The 13,760-nt window shown below is 60.4% G+C and overlaps 1 protein-coding gene across 2 annotated transcripts in view; it reads left to right on the top strand.

Annotated features, from left to right (window-relative positions):
* Nucleotides 1–13,760, top strand: part of PRDM15 (PR/SET domain 15) — a 67,838-nt gene that overhangs the window by 38,347 nt on the left and 15,731 nt on the right. The window contains exons 13-19 of one of the 2 annotated variants that reach the window (XM_087861819.1): nucleotides 1,318–1,485; nucleotides 3,574–3,668; nucleotides 7,899–8,030; nucleotides 10,023–10,157; nucleotides 10,736–10,899; nucleotides 11,795–11,874; nucleotides 12,399–12,518. In XM_087861819.1, the coding sequence (XP_087717945.1) occupies nucleotides 1,318–1,485; nucleotides 3,574–3,668; nucleotides 7,899–8,030; nucleotides 10,023–10,157; nucleotides 10,736–10,899; nucleotides 11,795–11,874; nucleotides 12,399–12,518 (894 nt within the window). Of the gene's footprint in view, nucleotides 1–1,317; nucleotides 1,486–3,573; nucleotides 3,669–7,898; nucleotides 8,031–10,022; nucleotides 10,158–10,732; nucleotides 10,900–11,794; nucleotides 11,875–12,398; nucleotides 12,519–13,760 lie in introns of both variants that reach the window. The other variant, XM_087861818.1, reaches the window with a different exon arrangement.

Genomic DNA, 13,760 nt, shown 5'->3' with positions numbered 1-13,760 from the left:
CCTGGGACTGGTGTGTGTGAGAGTGGGGGGTGTGAGTGTGGGCTGTGTGTGAGAGTGGGGTGTGTGTGAGTGTGGGGTGTGTGTGAGTGCAGGCTGTGTGTGAGTGTGGGGTGTGTATGAGAGGGGGGTGTGAGTGTGGGCTGTGTGTGAGAGTGGGGGGTGTGAGTGTGGGGTGTGTGTGAGTGTGGGGTGTGTGTGAGTGTGGGCTGTGTGTGAGAGTGGGGGGTGTGAGTGTGGGCTGTGAGTGTGGGGTGTGTGTGAGAGTGGGGGGTGTGAGTGTGGGGTGTGAGTGGGCGGTGTGAGTGTGGGCTGTGTGTGAGAGTGGGGGTGTGAGTGTGGGGTGTGTGTGAGTGTGGGGTGTGTGTGAGTGTGGGCTGTGTGTGAGAGTGGGGGGTGTGAGTGTGGGCTGTGTGTGAGTGTGGGCTGTGTGTGAGTGTGGGGTGTGTGAGAGTGGGGGGTGTGAGTGTGGGCTGTGTGTGAGAGTGGGGGGTGTGAGTGTGGGGTGTGTGTGAGAGTGGGGTGTGTGAGTGTGGGCTGTGTGTGAGTGTGGGGTGTGAGAGTGGGGGGTGTGAGAGGGGTGTGTGAGTGTGGGGTGTGTGTGAGAGTGGGGGGTGTGAGTGTGGGGTGTGAGTGGGTGGTGTGTGAGTGTGGGTTGTGTGTGAGAGTGGGGGGTGTGAGTGTGGGGTGTGTATGAGTGTGGGGGGTGTGTGAGTGGGTGGGGCTGTGAGTTGGGGGTGTGTGAGAGTGGGGCGGATGTGTCTATTACAGAGAGACCTGAAAGAAGACAGTTCTGTGAACAGTGGGAGAACTTCGGCATTTGTGCATGTGGGCCAGGACAGGTGGCAGAGAAGGGACAGGTGGCAGGTGGGTGGAGCCTGGGGTCAGGGGAGTGACACAGTTGCCTCTGAGACCAGGAGTCGGGGCTGCGGTCAGGCTAGGTGCAGGGTGAGGGCCCAGACCGGTGGTAGTTCAGGCTCGTCTCCTTTCAGGGAGTCAGCCCCAGATGCCGTGGGAGGCTTGTGGTGCAGGGACGAGGCGGGGGGTGCTGAGTGTGGCCTGGCCGGGCCAGGAGAGGAGCGGTGTTTGCGTCCCTCGGCAAGGACCAGCGGGCTCGGGCCCCTTGCGCGCCGCGCTGCGTGGTCTGGTGCTTGGCCGAGGGTGGCCGCGGCGTGGCGGTGCCGTCCCCGGGCCCTGCGGCTCCCCTGCCGCTCTGCCTTCCCCCCGGGCCTCGTCGCCGTCCCCACGGCTAGGATGCTGATCCTGTGTTCAGTGTCGTTTACCTAAAAGTTGCCGTGTGTCTGCTTGCTCTCTGGACAGATGACAAGACGTTCCAATGTGAGATGTGTTTCAGATTCTTCTCCACCAACAGTAACCTTTCCAAACACAAGAAGAAGCACGGGGACAAGAAGTTTGCTTGTGAGGTCTGCAACAAAATGTTCTACCGCAAGGACGTCATGCTCGACCACCAGAGGAGGCATCTGGAAGGTGAGTGCCGCCGCCCTGGGCGCCAGCCCGCCGAGCGGGGACGGGGACGGGGGCGGTGCAGGCGTCTGCCCCGCCTCTTGGGGGGCGGTTGGCGCTGCCACCGTCTGCGGAGTTCGGCTCGGGCACGGAGAGGTACCGGCGGGGCTTAACGGTGTCTTAGCGGGAGCACTTGGAGCCATCCTGAATGTTCCATGGTGGGGAAGAGTTAAGGAAACAGGACTCTCTATAGGACTGAATGCTGTGCCGTCCCCGAAAGCATTGTTTTCAGAGTCTTTTACTATCTTGAGAAAATGCTTTTGATATGACAGAAAGGGAAAAAAACAGCGTATGAAATTGGGTCTGGGGTATACGTTCAGCCTCGTGCATGGAGCAGAATGTTCTGGGCAGACCTGTGGGCGAGGCCTTACGTAATTCCTCGTGCTGTCTGTGGGCCCCGGGTGGCCCATGCTGTCTGCAGCAGGGGTGCTGGAAGCTTCCATCCATGTGGGGGGCTGACAGGAAGCCAGCTGCAAGGAGGAAGGTGGGGGTCCGTGGGCTCAGCAGCGGGGTGGTATGAGGGTGCAGCGTGATGAGGGGTGAAGTAGGATGGAAATGGGGGCATGGCCATGCGGGACAGACAGGAGCCCCGAGTGGGAAGGCACCTGGGCGCCAGGTGTGTGCTGAGCGCCCCCGCCCAGCCTTTCTTGAAGGACCAGCTCAGACAGACCCTGTTTAAATTGGCATTTTCGTTGTGATCATCCTGATTATTCCCCTAAAAGCCTCTTCTCCCTTGCGGACCAGCCCTCCGTAGGCAGCACTTACCGACCAGAGCTCCTTTCTATAAAAGTTTGAAAAGAATCATTTGATAAAGAATTACAAATAAAGTACGTGCTTGTTGAAGAAGAAAGCAAAGCTGTGTGTAAAGTGTAACTGTTGCACACAAGTGTGTGTGTATAGGTATCGTTGTGCGTTTCCAAAGTAAGACGAGTCCCAGCCTATGTAAGTTTTACCCCCACTTCTGTGCCTGGCTGTTGTTCACGTGGCTTCAGGAAATCCACCACTGTTTTTCTCTGTGACCCATTGGGTGGTTCGCTTGGGCCTCTCCAGCCACACTTGGTGGCCACTTGGTGCCTGGATGGCCCTGGGCAAACCACTGTGCCTCAGTTTCCCTCATAGGCTGGTGGGTGGCTGAGCCAGCCCCTGCTCGTAGAGCCCCAAGCCCTAAATGCCCGCTGCCGACGTCCTGCCAGAGTAAGTGTCTCCTGACAGGCACCTGGGCTGTATTTTACCACTTGATTTTACCATGTTTTATAGCCAACACGCGAGTCAGATGATTTTCTGCGGGAATGAACTAACGTGTCTCGTGGTTTTTCCCTTTACGCTGGGGCATAGTCCCAACCACTGCTTCAGCTCCGGAGCGCTTTATGCCGCCAGGAGCCTTTGGGGAATGATGTATTTTCACGTCCCGTTGGCTGCGCTCTGCATTCACTCTGTGGGATGCGGGAATGTTCCAGAACGGGTCAGCGGTGTGGAAAGAGACCGCGTGAATTTCTCTCTTTTAGTGAAAGATTCCCTGTCTCATGCAATCTTCTAAAAATCCGATTTGATCCCAGTTATGAACAGTTAGGTCTTAAAACCATAAGGAGTTCATTGTCATTTGGCTTTTCTCCCTGATCCTGATTGACCGATTAAATTTGCAAGGATGAATATTGCTATCTTTTTAGCAAAACATGTCATCTTTAAGAACCCTACCTTTGCCTTGAGCCCTTGGGTTGCAGGAAACTCCCTTCTTCAGCATTTGTTCAATGTAGCTTATCTGCACCGTCAAACCCCAAACCCCCGCTGCCCTTGTATTTTCACGTATTTCGGATGCACGAACTGTGTCGCTGTTGCCCGTGGGCATGCCAGCCGGCTCTTTCCCCGGAGCCTGTAGGAGCAGTGGTCCCTGCAGCTGCGTCCTGTGCTGGGGGCGCCGCTCACCCACTCATTGGTGCCACCGGCCCTGCCCCCGCCGTCCAGGCAGCCTCGCTGGCTGAGCGGCAGGTGCCCGGCCCAGCGCAGGGGTGCGCCTGTGTATTCACTCTCTCGCTTGGGGGGCGGGCATTCCAGGAGTGCGGCGGGTGAAGAGGGAAGACCTGGACACCGGTGGCGAGAACCTGGTCCGCTATAAGAAGGAGCCCTCAGGATGCCCCGTGTGTGGCAAGGTAACGCGCCGCGCTCCGAACCGGGGGCCCCACCCTGCCCTGCAGCTAACGCTCAGAGCTCTACCCATGGAGCACCGGGGGAGAAAACAGAGACACGGGTCATTGTGAGTGCCTCGTGCACTCGTGTCGTACACCTGTCATTGTCGTCTCATGCTGTTGAGATGCGTCTCCCGTGAACGAGCTGAGAAGTGACTTCTCCACTGCTGGTCTTCCCCTTGCCACAGTGTCCCCCCCGAGCCTCTCCCAGTGCTCGCCCTCTCCTTAGCGCCCCTGACACATGTCCTTGTGGTGGAGGACAAGAGTGCAGGGCACCGAGGAGGTGGGGAGTCCCGGGGCCTTCCCCCTGCCCCATCAGAGCTGGGCTCTGCACTTCTGTGAGAAAGAGCGCTGACCCACCCAGGCAGGACAGCACCCTTACAGGCAGGTGCCTCCAAGGCAGGCCATCTGAGGCCACGTCCAGGAGTGCGGGCATCTGTCAGCATTGTGCCGGGGACCCCATCCTGGCACTGCCGTCTAGGGCACATCAGGTTGCACGTGAAATGGTGCCGTTCTTTGTGGACGAGCGCCTTGGTCTGGACGGAAGTGTGGCTGCCTGTTCCTCAGAATGCCTCACATCCCACGACTCGGGTTCGCAAAGCTCATCCGTGTCCCCAGGACTAGAACTCCTGTCCCTCGCGTATGCAGAGCGGTCCCTGGGGCTCCCACGTGGCTCTGTGCCGCCACAAGGGGGCGGTGTGTGACCACCAGCCGGCATCCGGACGCTCTTGCTGACTCCCAGCTGCACACAGCTCCCCGAGAGTGCGGGGCACTGGGGATGAAGCCAGGGTGCACCCCTGGTCTGCACACTAGAGAAGCGAAGGCCGCCAGCAGGTGGCCCGCCGGACGAGGCCCAGCCTGCAGGCACGTGGTGCCGGTGCCATTACCGCTTTTTTTGACCTCCTCAAGAGAGAAAATGGAAATCGGTGTTTCTGTGTGAAATTTCCTGACTTCTTTCAAACCACAAAGCAAACAGGTCAGCAGGATGGACGGACCTGTGAGCCCCATGTTGGGCCTCTGCCCTGCAGCTGTGGGTTTGGGGGCCGGCAAGCCTAGAGGGAGGGGAGCGGGTGTGGGGGAATATTCGCAGGAGCCCCGGCAGCCAGGCCCAGCCGTGCACGGGGCAGGGGCGGACCTCCTGTCCTGCTCACCCTGCCTGCCCGGACAGAGCCCGTGTCCATGTCCGTGTGTCCTGCTCACCCTGCCTGCTCTCCGCCCGGGCAGAGCCCGTGTCCGTGTCCGTGTGTCCTGCCACTCTGCCTGCTCTCCGCCCGGACAGAGCCTGTGTCCGTGACCATGTGTCCTGCTCACCCTGCCTGCTCTCCGCCCAGACAGAGCCCGTGTCCGTGTCCGTGTGTCCTGCTCACCCTGCCTGCTCTCCGCCCAGACAGAGCCCGTGTCCGTGTCCGTGTGTCCTGCTCACCCTGCCTGCTCTCCGCCCAGACAGAGCCCGTGTCCGTGTCCGTGTGTCCTGCTCACCCTGCCTGCTCTCCGCCCAGACAGAGCCCATGTCCGTGTCCGTGTGTCCTGCTCACCCTGCCTGCTCTCCGCCCGGGCAGAGCCCGTGTCCGTGTCCGTGTGTCCTGCCATTCTGCCTGCTCTCCGCCCGGACAGAGCCTGTGTCCGTGTCCGTGTGTCCTGCTCACCCTGCCTGCTGTCCGCCCGGACAGAGCCCGTGTCCGTGTCCGTGTGTCCTGCTCACCCTGCCTGCTCTCCGCCCGGACAGAGCCCGTGTCTGTGTCCGTGTGTCCTGCTCATCCTGCCTGCTGTCCGCCCGGACAGAGCCCGTGTCCGTGTCCGTGTGTCCTGCTCACCCTGCCTGCTCTCCGCCCAGACAGAGCCCGTGTCCGTGTCCGTGTGTCCTGCTCACCCTGCCTGCTCTCCGCCCAGACAGAGCCCGTGTCCGTGTCCGTGTGTCCTGCTCACCCTGCCTGCTCTCCGCCCAGACAGAGCCCATGTCCGTGTCCGTGTGTCCTGCTCACCCTGCCTGCTCTCCGCCCGGGCAGAGCCCGTGTCCGTGTCCGTGTGTCCTGCCATTCTGCCTGCTCTCCGCCCGGACAGAGCCTGTGTCCGTGTCCGTGTGTCCTGCTCACCCTGCCTGCTGTCCGCCCGGACAGAGCCCGTGTCCGTGTCCGTGTGTCCTGCTCACCCTGCCTGCTCTCCGCCCGGACAGAGCCCGTGTCTGTGTCCGTGTGTCCTGCTCATCCTGCCTGCTGTCCGCCCGGACGGAGCCTGTGTCCGTGTCCGTGTGTCCTGCTCACCCTGCCTGCTCTCCGCCCGGACAGAGCCCATGTCCGTGTCTGTGTGTCCTGCTCACCCTGCCTGCTCTCCGCCCGGACAGAGCCCGTGTCCGTGTCCGTGTGTCCTGCCACTCTGCCTGCTCTCCGCCCGGACAGAGCCTGTGTCCGTGTCCGTGTGTCCTGCTCACCCTGCCTGTTCTCCGCCCGGACAGAGCCTGTGTCCGTGACCATGTGTCCTGCTCACCCTGCCTGTTCTCCGCCCAGACAGAGCCCGTGTCCGTGTCTGTGTGTCCTGCTCACCCTGCCTGTTCTCCTTCCAGACAGAGCCCGTGTCCGTGTCCATGTGTCCTGCTCACCCTGCCTGCTCTCCGCCCGGACAGAGCCTGTGTCCGTGTCCGTGTGTCCTGCTCACCCTGCCTGTTCTCCGCCCAGACAGAGCCCGTGTCCGTGTCCGTGTGTCCTGCTCACCCTGCCTGCTCTCCGCCCGGACAGAGCCCGTGTCCGTGTCCATGTGTCCTGCCACTCTGCCTGCTCTCCGCCCGGACAGAGCCCGTGTCCGTGTCCGTGTGTCCTGCCACTCTGCCTGCTCTCCGCCCGGACAGAGCCTGTGTCCGTGACCATGTGTCCTGCTCACCCTGCCTGCTCTCCGCCCAGACAGAGCCCGTGTCCGTGTCCGTGTGTCCTGCTCACCCTGCCTGCTCTCCGCCCGGACAGAGCCCATGTCCGTGTCCGTGTGTCCTGCTCACCCTGCCTGCTGTCCGCCCAGACAGAGCCCGTGTCCGTGTCCGTGTGTCCTGCTCACCCTGCCTGCTCTCCGCCCGGACAGAGCCTGTGTCCGTGTCCGTGTGTCCTGCTCACCCTGCCTGCTCTCTGCTAGGGCAGAGCCTGTGCCCATGTCTGTGTGTCCTGGTCAGCCTGCCCACTGATCACTGGCTCTGGGGGATCCTGGGCACCGTGTCCCTTTGATTCCTTTAGGAGATCATGTGCGTGAAACCAGCTAGCTCTGTGATTGACATTCAGTTTTATTCAGTGAAAATTCATTGCATTTGCATAGACGGTCTAGACCCAAAGAGGAAGAGCTAGAATGTTTCTAACAGTGAATTTTTGGCTGCTTCCAGTGACTGCTTGTCTTCAACCCTGTCTGCCTTGAGAAGACAAGGGTGTTGGCTGACACCTGCTGCCTCTCCCCTCCCCAGGAGGCCTGCCTTCCCTACCTCTCCAGTCTGCTTCCCACCCAGCACCCCAGAGCTGTGGTCACAGGGTGGTTGGCCCCAAGTCCCCTGAAAATCTGGAAAAGAGATGTCCCATGAAAACGCTAGCCTCCCATTCCTCGTGAATCGTTTCCCTTCATTCATCTCTTGTGTTCTCCTGGAGCGCGTGGGGTCGGACAAGCTAGAGGAGACCTTCTGTCTGGGTTACGTAGCCCTTGGGACTCCAGACGGATGCTCTCAGACCAGGGGGGGCCTGCAGGTGGCGTTGGCTGCTGTCTCGGCCCTGGAGCTCTTTGCCAGAGGGCACGGGGCCACAGCATCCTAGCCCGGCCCCAGCGGACGAGTAGGGGGTCACGCATGAGCCTCCATGCCCATTGCACTAGACCAAGAAACAGCGAGATGGGAGAGTTGGCATGAATTGTGCCTGAAGCCTGGTGCCCAGACTGAGGGTGGCACTCTCCTCTGGTACCGACTTCCAGAAGATCACGGCCGAAGCCAGTGATTCACAGGCTTCTTGAAAGTCCCCGTCCTAGGGAAGTATTAAAGCGAGCGAATAAAATGGAGCCGGGTCCCACTGGTAGTGGAGATGAGAGAACAGTTGGTTCTGGGATAACGTGTAGGCTCGTATTTAGATGATCGTTCGCTCACATTCACTGGTGACTCGGCCCCGAGGTGGGCACCGGGCGGTGTCCGGTGTGTCCCTGCACAGTTCCAGTTTGTCAGTCCTGCCCCTCTGCCCACAGGTGTTCTCCTGCAGAAGCAACATGAACAAACACCTGCTGACCCACGGCGACAAGAAGTACACCTGCGAGATCTGCGGCCGCAAGTTCTTCCGCGTGGACGTGCTCAGGGACCACATCCACGTCCACTTCAAGGTGCCACCCTGCGCCGCCCTTGCCCGGGGAGCTCGCGTGGCAGCATGGCAGGCCCTTGCGCTCAGCACCCTAAAACGCTTGTCCGCTTGGCCTCTCTTCGGATGGGCTTCCATGACCCTCTGTGGCATCTTGGGCCCCAGCGGCAGGGCTCACCTTACAGTTCCCTCATTCTGGGTGCTTCCTGGTGAGGACCGTGAGGAGGTGGTGGGAGCCGGGGGCAGCGAGGATTCCGGGTCATCGTTAAGGGCAGAAGGGCAGATCCAGGAAGCAAAGGAGGAGATCCTAGGTGGTACCGAGGCCAGATAAAGATGGCGAACACGTGCCCTGGAGATGCACGCCCGCCCGGGCGCAGTGACCATTCCCTGGCGGTTCCGGTCCCGGGTGCAGGTTGGAGTTCACTGGGCAGGTGGGAATCAAAGGCAGGAGGGTGGGAGGCCCCCCAGTGCAGGGGCTGAGCCATGTGGACAAAGGAGGAAGGGCCCAAGAGTGTCTGGGAGCCTCGGCCAGGGTTGGGGGAACTAAGACCTCAGGCCACCCCCACCTGAGCCTCGGAAATGGGGGCCCTGAGACCTGTCATGAAAGGACAGTTTCCTGAGGATTAAATTAGACCCAGCGGAGGCGAAAGGCCTGGCCGGTGTGAGCACCTGCGGAGGCTTGGCGCCCTTCAGGTGCTCGTCGTCGGGCAGCGTTCCTCCGGAGCGTGCTGCTGTTTCTCTGCTAATGGAAAACAGGGGGGCTTGAGTAAGAAACAGAGCAGTAGGTTGGGGCGCATGGGTGGCACAGCGGTTGAGCGTCTGCCTTCGGCTCGGGGCGTGGTCCCGGTGTTGTGGGATCGAGCCCCACGTCAGGCTCCTCCGCTATGAGCCTGCTTCTTCCTCTCCCACTCCCCCTGCTTGTGTTCCCTCTCTCGCTGGCTGTCTCTCTCTCTGTCAAATAAATAGATGGAGTCTTTAAAAAAAAAAAAAGAAAGAAAGAAACAAAGCAGTAGGCCCTTGTGAAGACCTCCCCTCTGCTTCAGGAGGGACAGGGGAGAGACAGGATAGCGAACTTTCCGAAGGAAACCTATCCCCTTTTCTGAGAATTCTAAGTTTTGTTTAAAAATGAAACTTGGCCGGGGCGCCTGGGTGGCACAGCGGGTTAAGCGTCTGCCTTCGGCTCAGGGCGTGATCCCGGCGTTGTGGGATCGAGCCCCACATCAGGCTCCTCTGCTATGAGCCTGCTTCTTCCTCTCCCACTCCCCCTGCTTGTGTTCCCTCTCTCGCTGGCTGTCTCTCTCTGTCAAATAAATAAATAAAATCTTTAAAAAAAAAAAAAAATGAAACTTGGCCAGCAGTGTGCGCGACCCTGGCGGCCTCTACTGGGAAGCAGGCAGTGGCGAGGCGGGTGGACCACAGGTCTGCTGCGGCCATTGGGGGCGGGGAGTAGCTCCGAGGTAAGGCCTCCTCCGCTCCGCGCTGGCTGCTGACCCGCTGCACGGCCCCCTCTCAGCTGCTCATCTGGGCCTCTCTAGCCTGTGATGTGACTAGCAAAGTGTTTCTCAGTCTTTTTCAGAGCAGTGAACGGAACTTTAGGGGGACCCTTGCCAGGTCACATGGAAAGAGGCCTCAGAGACGACTGCTCCTATCCCACAGGGCAGGCACCACCATAGTGGCGGGGGACCCTAGCGTTCCCCAGTCCAGGCAGTCCCAGGCCAGGCTCGAACCCAGGGATGCAGGCAGAGGCTTGGTCGGCTTGGCTGCCCCCCGTCCTCACCCATTGGAGCACACCAGCCCTGGGCCGGGCAGAAGTGTGTGAATGCGGGCAGGAGCCTGGCGGGCTTCCTGCCAGGATATGGGGTGCGTGCAGGGGCCCAGGGAGCCCCAGGCGAGGCAGCAAGCAGGCCCCGGGTGGGACTTCGTGCGGCTGAGAGGCTCTGCCTTCTCCGCGTGCGGCAGTCCCGTTCCTGCGGGGGTGCGACTAACCCGTCATCGCTTCGGCGACCCTGTGCTGCAGGACATCGCGTTGATGGACGACCACCAGAGGGAGGAGTTTATCGGCAAGATCGGCATCTCCTCGGAAGAGAACGACGACAACTCAGACACGAGCGCGGACTCGGAGCCTCACAAGTACAGCTGCAAGCGATGCCAGGTACCCGCCGCCTCCCGCCCCGGCCGTCATCCCGCAGAGGGAGGCCTGGGGGGCCAGCCCGCGCCCGCGGCTCCGCGGGGGGTTGGGGTTCTCTTCACGGGACCACGGTCTGTGACTGGGGACCGGCCTACAGGCGGCCGAGTGGCTGACCCGCGGCGGGGACCCGTGGCTGAGGGCCGTGCTGCACGTTTGCCACAGCTTCTTGCTGGGTGAGCGCTGGTTCCCGCATTAGGCTTCGCTGCTCGGGAACAGGGAGCTCGCTCCCTGTCCAGCGCGGGTTCCGTGTCGTGCGTGAGTGTTGGCAGCTGTGTGCCCATCACGGCCCCGGCCAGGCCCCCATCAGGGCCGGCAGGTGTGGGTGAGAGAGCGAAGGTCAGGTGGGGGGGAGCCGGAGAGGGCCCAGGGGTGGGCTGGTCTGGAGGGCAGGTCAGCTGGCGTCCACCTCCTGTGCTCGCCCCCACTCTGCACTTTAGAGGCGTCCCTTTTCGTGCGGCCGGGGCGCCTCGGTGCTCGGCGGGGCCGTCCTCCGCTGGAGGATGGGAGGCCGGGTGGTGGCGTGAACGGCGTGCCGTCAGCAGCTCACCTTCGGCCGGGGGAAGGAGTACCTGAAGCACATCATGGAGGTGCACAAGGAGAAGGGCTACGGCTGCAGCATCTGCCACCGGCGCTTCGCCCTGAAGGCCACCTACCACGCGCACATGGTCATCCACCGCGAGAACCTGCCGGACCCCAACGTGCAGAAGTGAGGAGGCCTCCCGGGGGCCGGGGCCTCCGGGGTCTGGCCTGTTGCCCCGGGGTGGGGGGGCACGGTCCCTGCAGGGAGGCAGGTGCTCTGACGGGCGAGTCCGTCTCCTCGGGGAGCCCCGGGGCCGGGTCCTGAGGGAAGCATGCCCACCTCGTTCATCCTGTTCATTGTGGGCCCTGTCTCCCTCACCCTCCCGGCCTCACAGCACAAGTCGGCCGCATCACAGAGTAACTGTGATTCTCAGCCTGCCTGCAGAACCCGCAGAAACCCCTTTTCCCCACCGTAAGCAGGTTCCCGGGATGCCAGCCCCGCATCTGCTATAGCCCGCAGTCGGCGCTGGGTTCGGGAGTGAGCAAGGGGCCGTCCCGTGTAGAGGCTGGAGTAGCCGGCTTAGGCTGCCTGACACAGGGCCACTGGGCAGCCCCAACAGTGACGTGTACTGTCTCAGTCCTGGAGTCCGGAGGTCCTAGACTGAGGGGTGGGTGGGGCTGGGTCCTTGGAGGGAGCAGCTGTTCTGGGCCTCTGTCCTTGGCGGGTAGACCCTGTCTTCCCCGTGACCTCACGAGGTCTTCCATCCATGCCCATCTGTGTCCTAATTTCTCTTCTTTGTAAAGATACCCGTCATACTACCCTGCCCAGCTTGATGACCTTGTGTCTCACGTAATGACCTCCGTAAAGACCCTGTTTCCAAATGCAGTCAGAGTTGAGATACTGAGCGTCAGGATTCTGGCCTATGGATTTTGAGGGGCACAGTTCAGCCCTCTTGGAGGTTAAAATCCTCGTGTCTCTTGCCCTCCACATAGCCTCTTTTTTGCCTCCCCTTTGCTGAGGAAGGGGTGGGGGAGCGTGCACCCTGCGGCCCGGCCCGCCCCGAGCTCGCGTCCGCTTGCAGGTACATCCACCCGTGTGAGGTCTGCGGGCGCATCTTCAACAGCATCGGGAACTTGGAGCGGCACAAACTCATCCACACAGGTAGCGCCCTGCCACGGGACCGGGCCGGGGCCGGGGTGCCCCGTGCTCCCTGCTCCCGCACTGACACGTGCCTCCTCCGTGCCTTTCTCTGGCTTCTTCCGTCCTTGGGCCCTCGCCACCGCTCCCGTCCCCAGCACGGCCTCCTGACCCATGGCCCCGGGTCCTGGGGGACTTTCCCACTGCCAAGGAGCCCACAGTAAGCTTCCGTGGAGGCCGAGGGAGCGCCGGCTGCGGCATGCTATGCTCCCGCCACCACGCTTCTCCATCACTGCCCTTGTGCAGTGACCACGGATGCAGGTCCGCACGTTGACCGCGCGCCGTGACCACGGGTGCGGGTCCGCGGGTTGACCCCGCGCGGTGACCACGGGTGCGGGTCCGCATGTTGACCCCGCGCCGTGACCACGGGTATGGGTCCGCACGTTGACCCCGCGCCGTGACCACGGGTATGGGTCTGCGGGTTGACCCCGCGCGGTGACCACGGGTGCGGGTCCGCGGGTTGACAGTCTGATGCACTTGTTGTTCAGGTGTGAAGAGCCACGCCTGTGAGCAGTGTGGGAAGTCCTTCGCCCGGAAGGACATGCTGAAGGAGCACATGCGCGTGCACGACAACATCCGGGAGTACCTGTGTGCTGAGTGTGGGAAAGGTATGCGGATGTGGGGCCGAGCAGGCACAGAGCTGGGAGGGTGCAGGGGCTGGGGGGGTGGTGCGTGGGGCGAGGCTGGGGGGCCCGGGGCTGTGCGGCGAGGGAAAGTTACATATGGGAGCGCAGGGCCAGACGGGCATGGGCTGTCACCTGTGATCGCAGCTGGCACCTCGGATCTGGGGAGCCCAGACTTGACTCATTTGTGTCACAGAGAGACAGGATGCGAGGACAGTGTTTCAATGAGAGGTTAGAGGAAAAACAGGGTGGTCCGCAGGGCAGAGAACATGATGAGTTCAAGGCACAAATAAATCATTTTTAAAGTGGGGAAGCAGCCCAGCCAAGGGTTGTCTGCAGCACCAGATGATTCTGAGAACCTCTGTGTGTTCTGCGTGCATATGCAAAATCCCGGCTCTCACTGCCTGCTGACTGGAACCAGCTCCGTGTTAAACAGCGGTTTATTGTGACCAGTGATGACTGTGACCTTCAGTTTAATCAGGTGAACTTAGTTGAATAATAATAAACTTCTTAACCAAATATCTCACATCTGTCAGTAAAATGAGGGGAAAAAAGTCATCCTACTACGTGGTAAATTTTTAACCCATTTCCACTTAAACTCAGAGTGGGCACTGAGGTCAGAGCCACGTCTCACAATGTTATGTACCTGGTCATAGTAGAGGTGTGTTTAATATTTAGTTTCGTGATTTCTTCCATGAGTTCTGAATGCTTTCACAAGTGCTGGTGTTAGTACTTGGGCTAACACGTTATTTCACACACACTAAATCATCGGTACGGTCGTTTTGCTTTCAGATCATAGTCATTACCACGTACAAGCAAATGCTTGTGATTATCTGTTTTTTCCATACTTTGCTTTTTATTTACTTGGAAATTCACCTTAGAGAGTTTTCATGTCAGAATATGTAAAGCTGACTCAATTTCACTCTCAGAACTGTGATAGGGTTCTATCCTGCAGATTCCAGACCCTTTTACTTCTATAGTGGGGGCTTTTTTTGTGTAGAGTCTCCTTTCATTGTAAACAGTGTTGCAGGAAACACTCTTGCTTACTGTTACTTCACGTTTTTTTCCTAAAAATCCTAGGCCTGACTGGGATTTATTCAGGGGAGAGACTGTTAGGAGTGACGTGAGTCCCGGCCCCAGCGGCAGTTTCGATGAGCAGTGGGGAGGAGTCAGGAATCGCAGGAAAATACCTTGTTCAGAACCACTCGGCGTGCCGTGAAATACTTG

This window comes from Ursus americanus, chromosome 4 (genome assembly GCF_024610735.1).
Source record: "Ursus americanus isolate L20-20 chromosome 4, mUrsAme1.1.p, whole genome shotgun sequence".
Lineage (NCBI taxonomy): Eukaryota > Metazoa > Chordata > Mammalia > Carnivora > Ursidae > Ursus > Ursus americanus.
The sequence above is the reverse complement of the archived record's forward strand: the minus strand, read 5'-3'. Positions and strand labels throughout refer to the sequence as shown.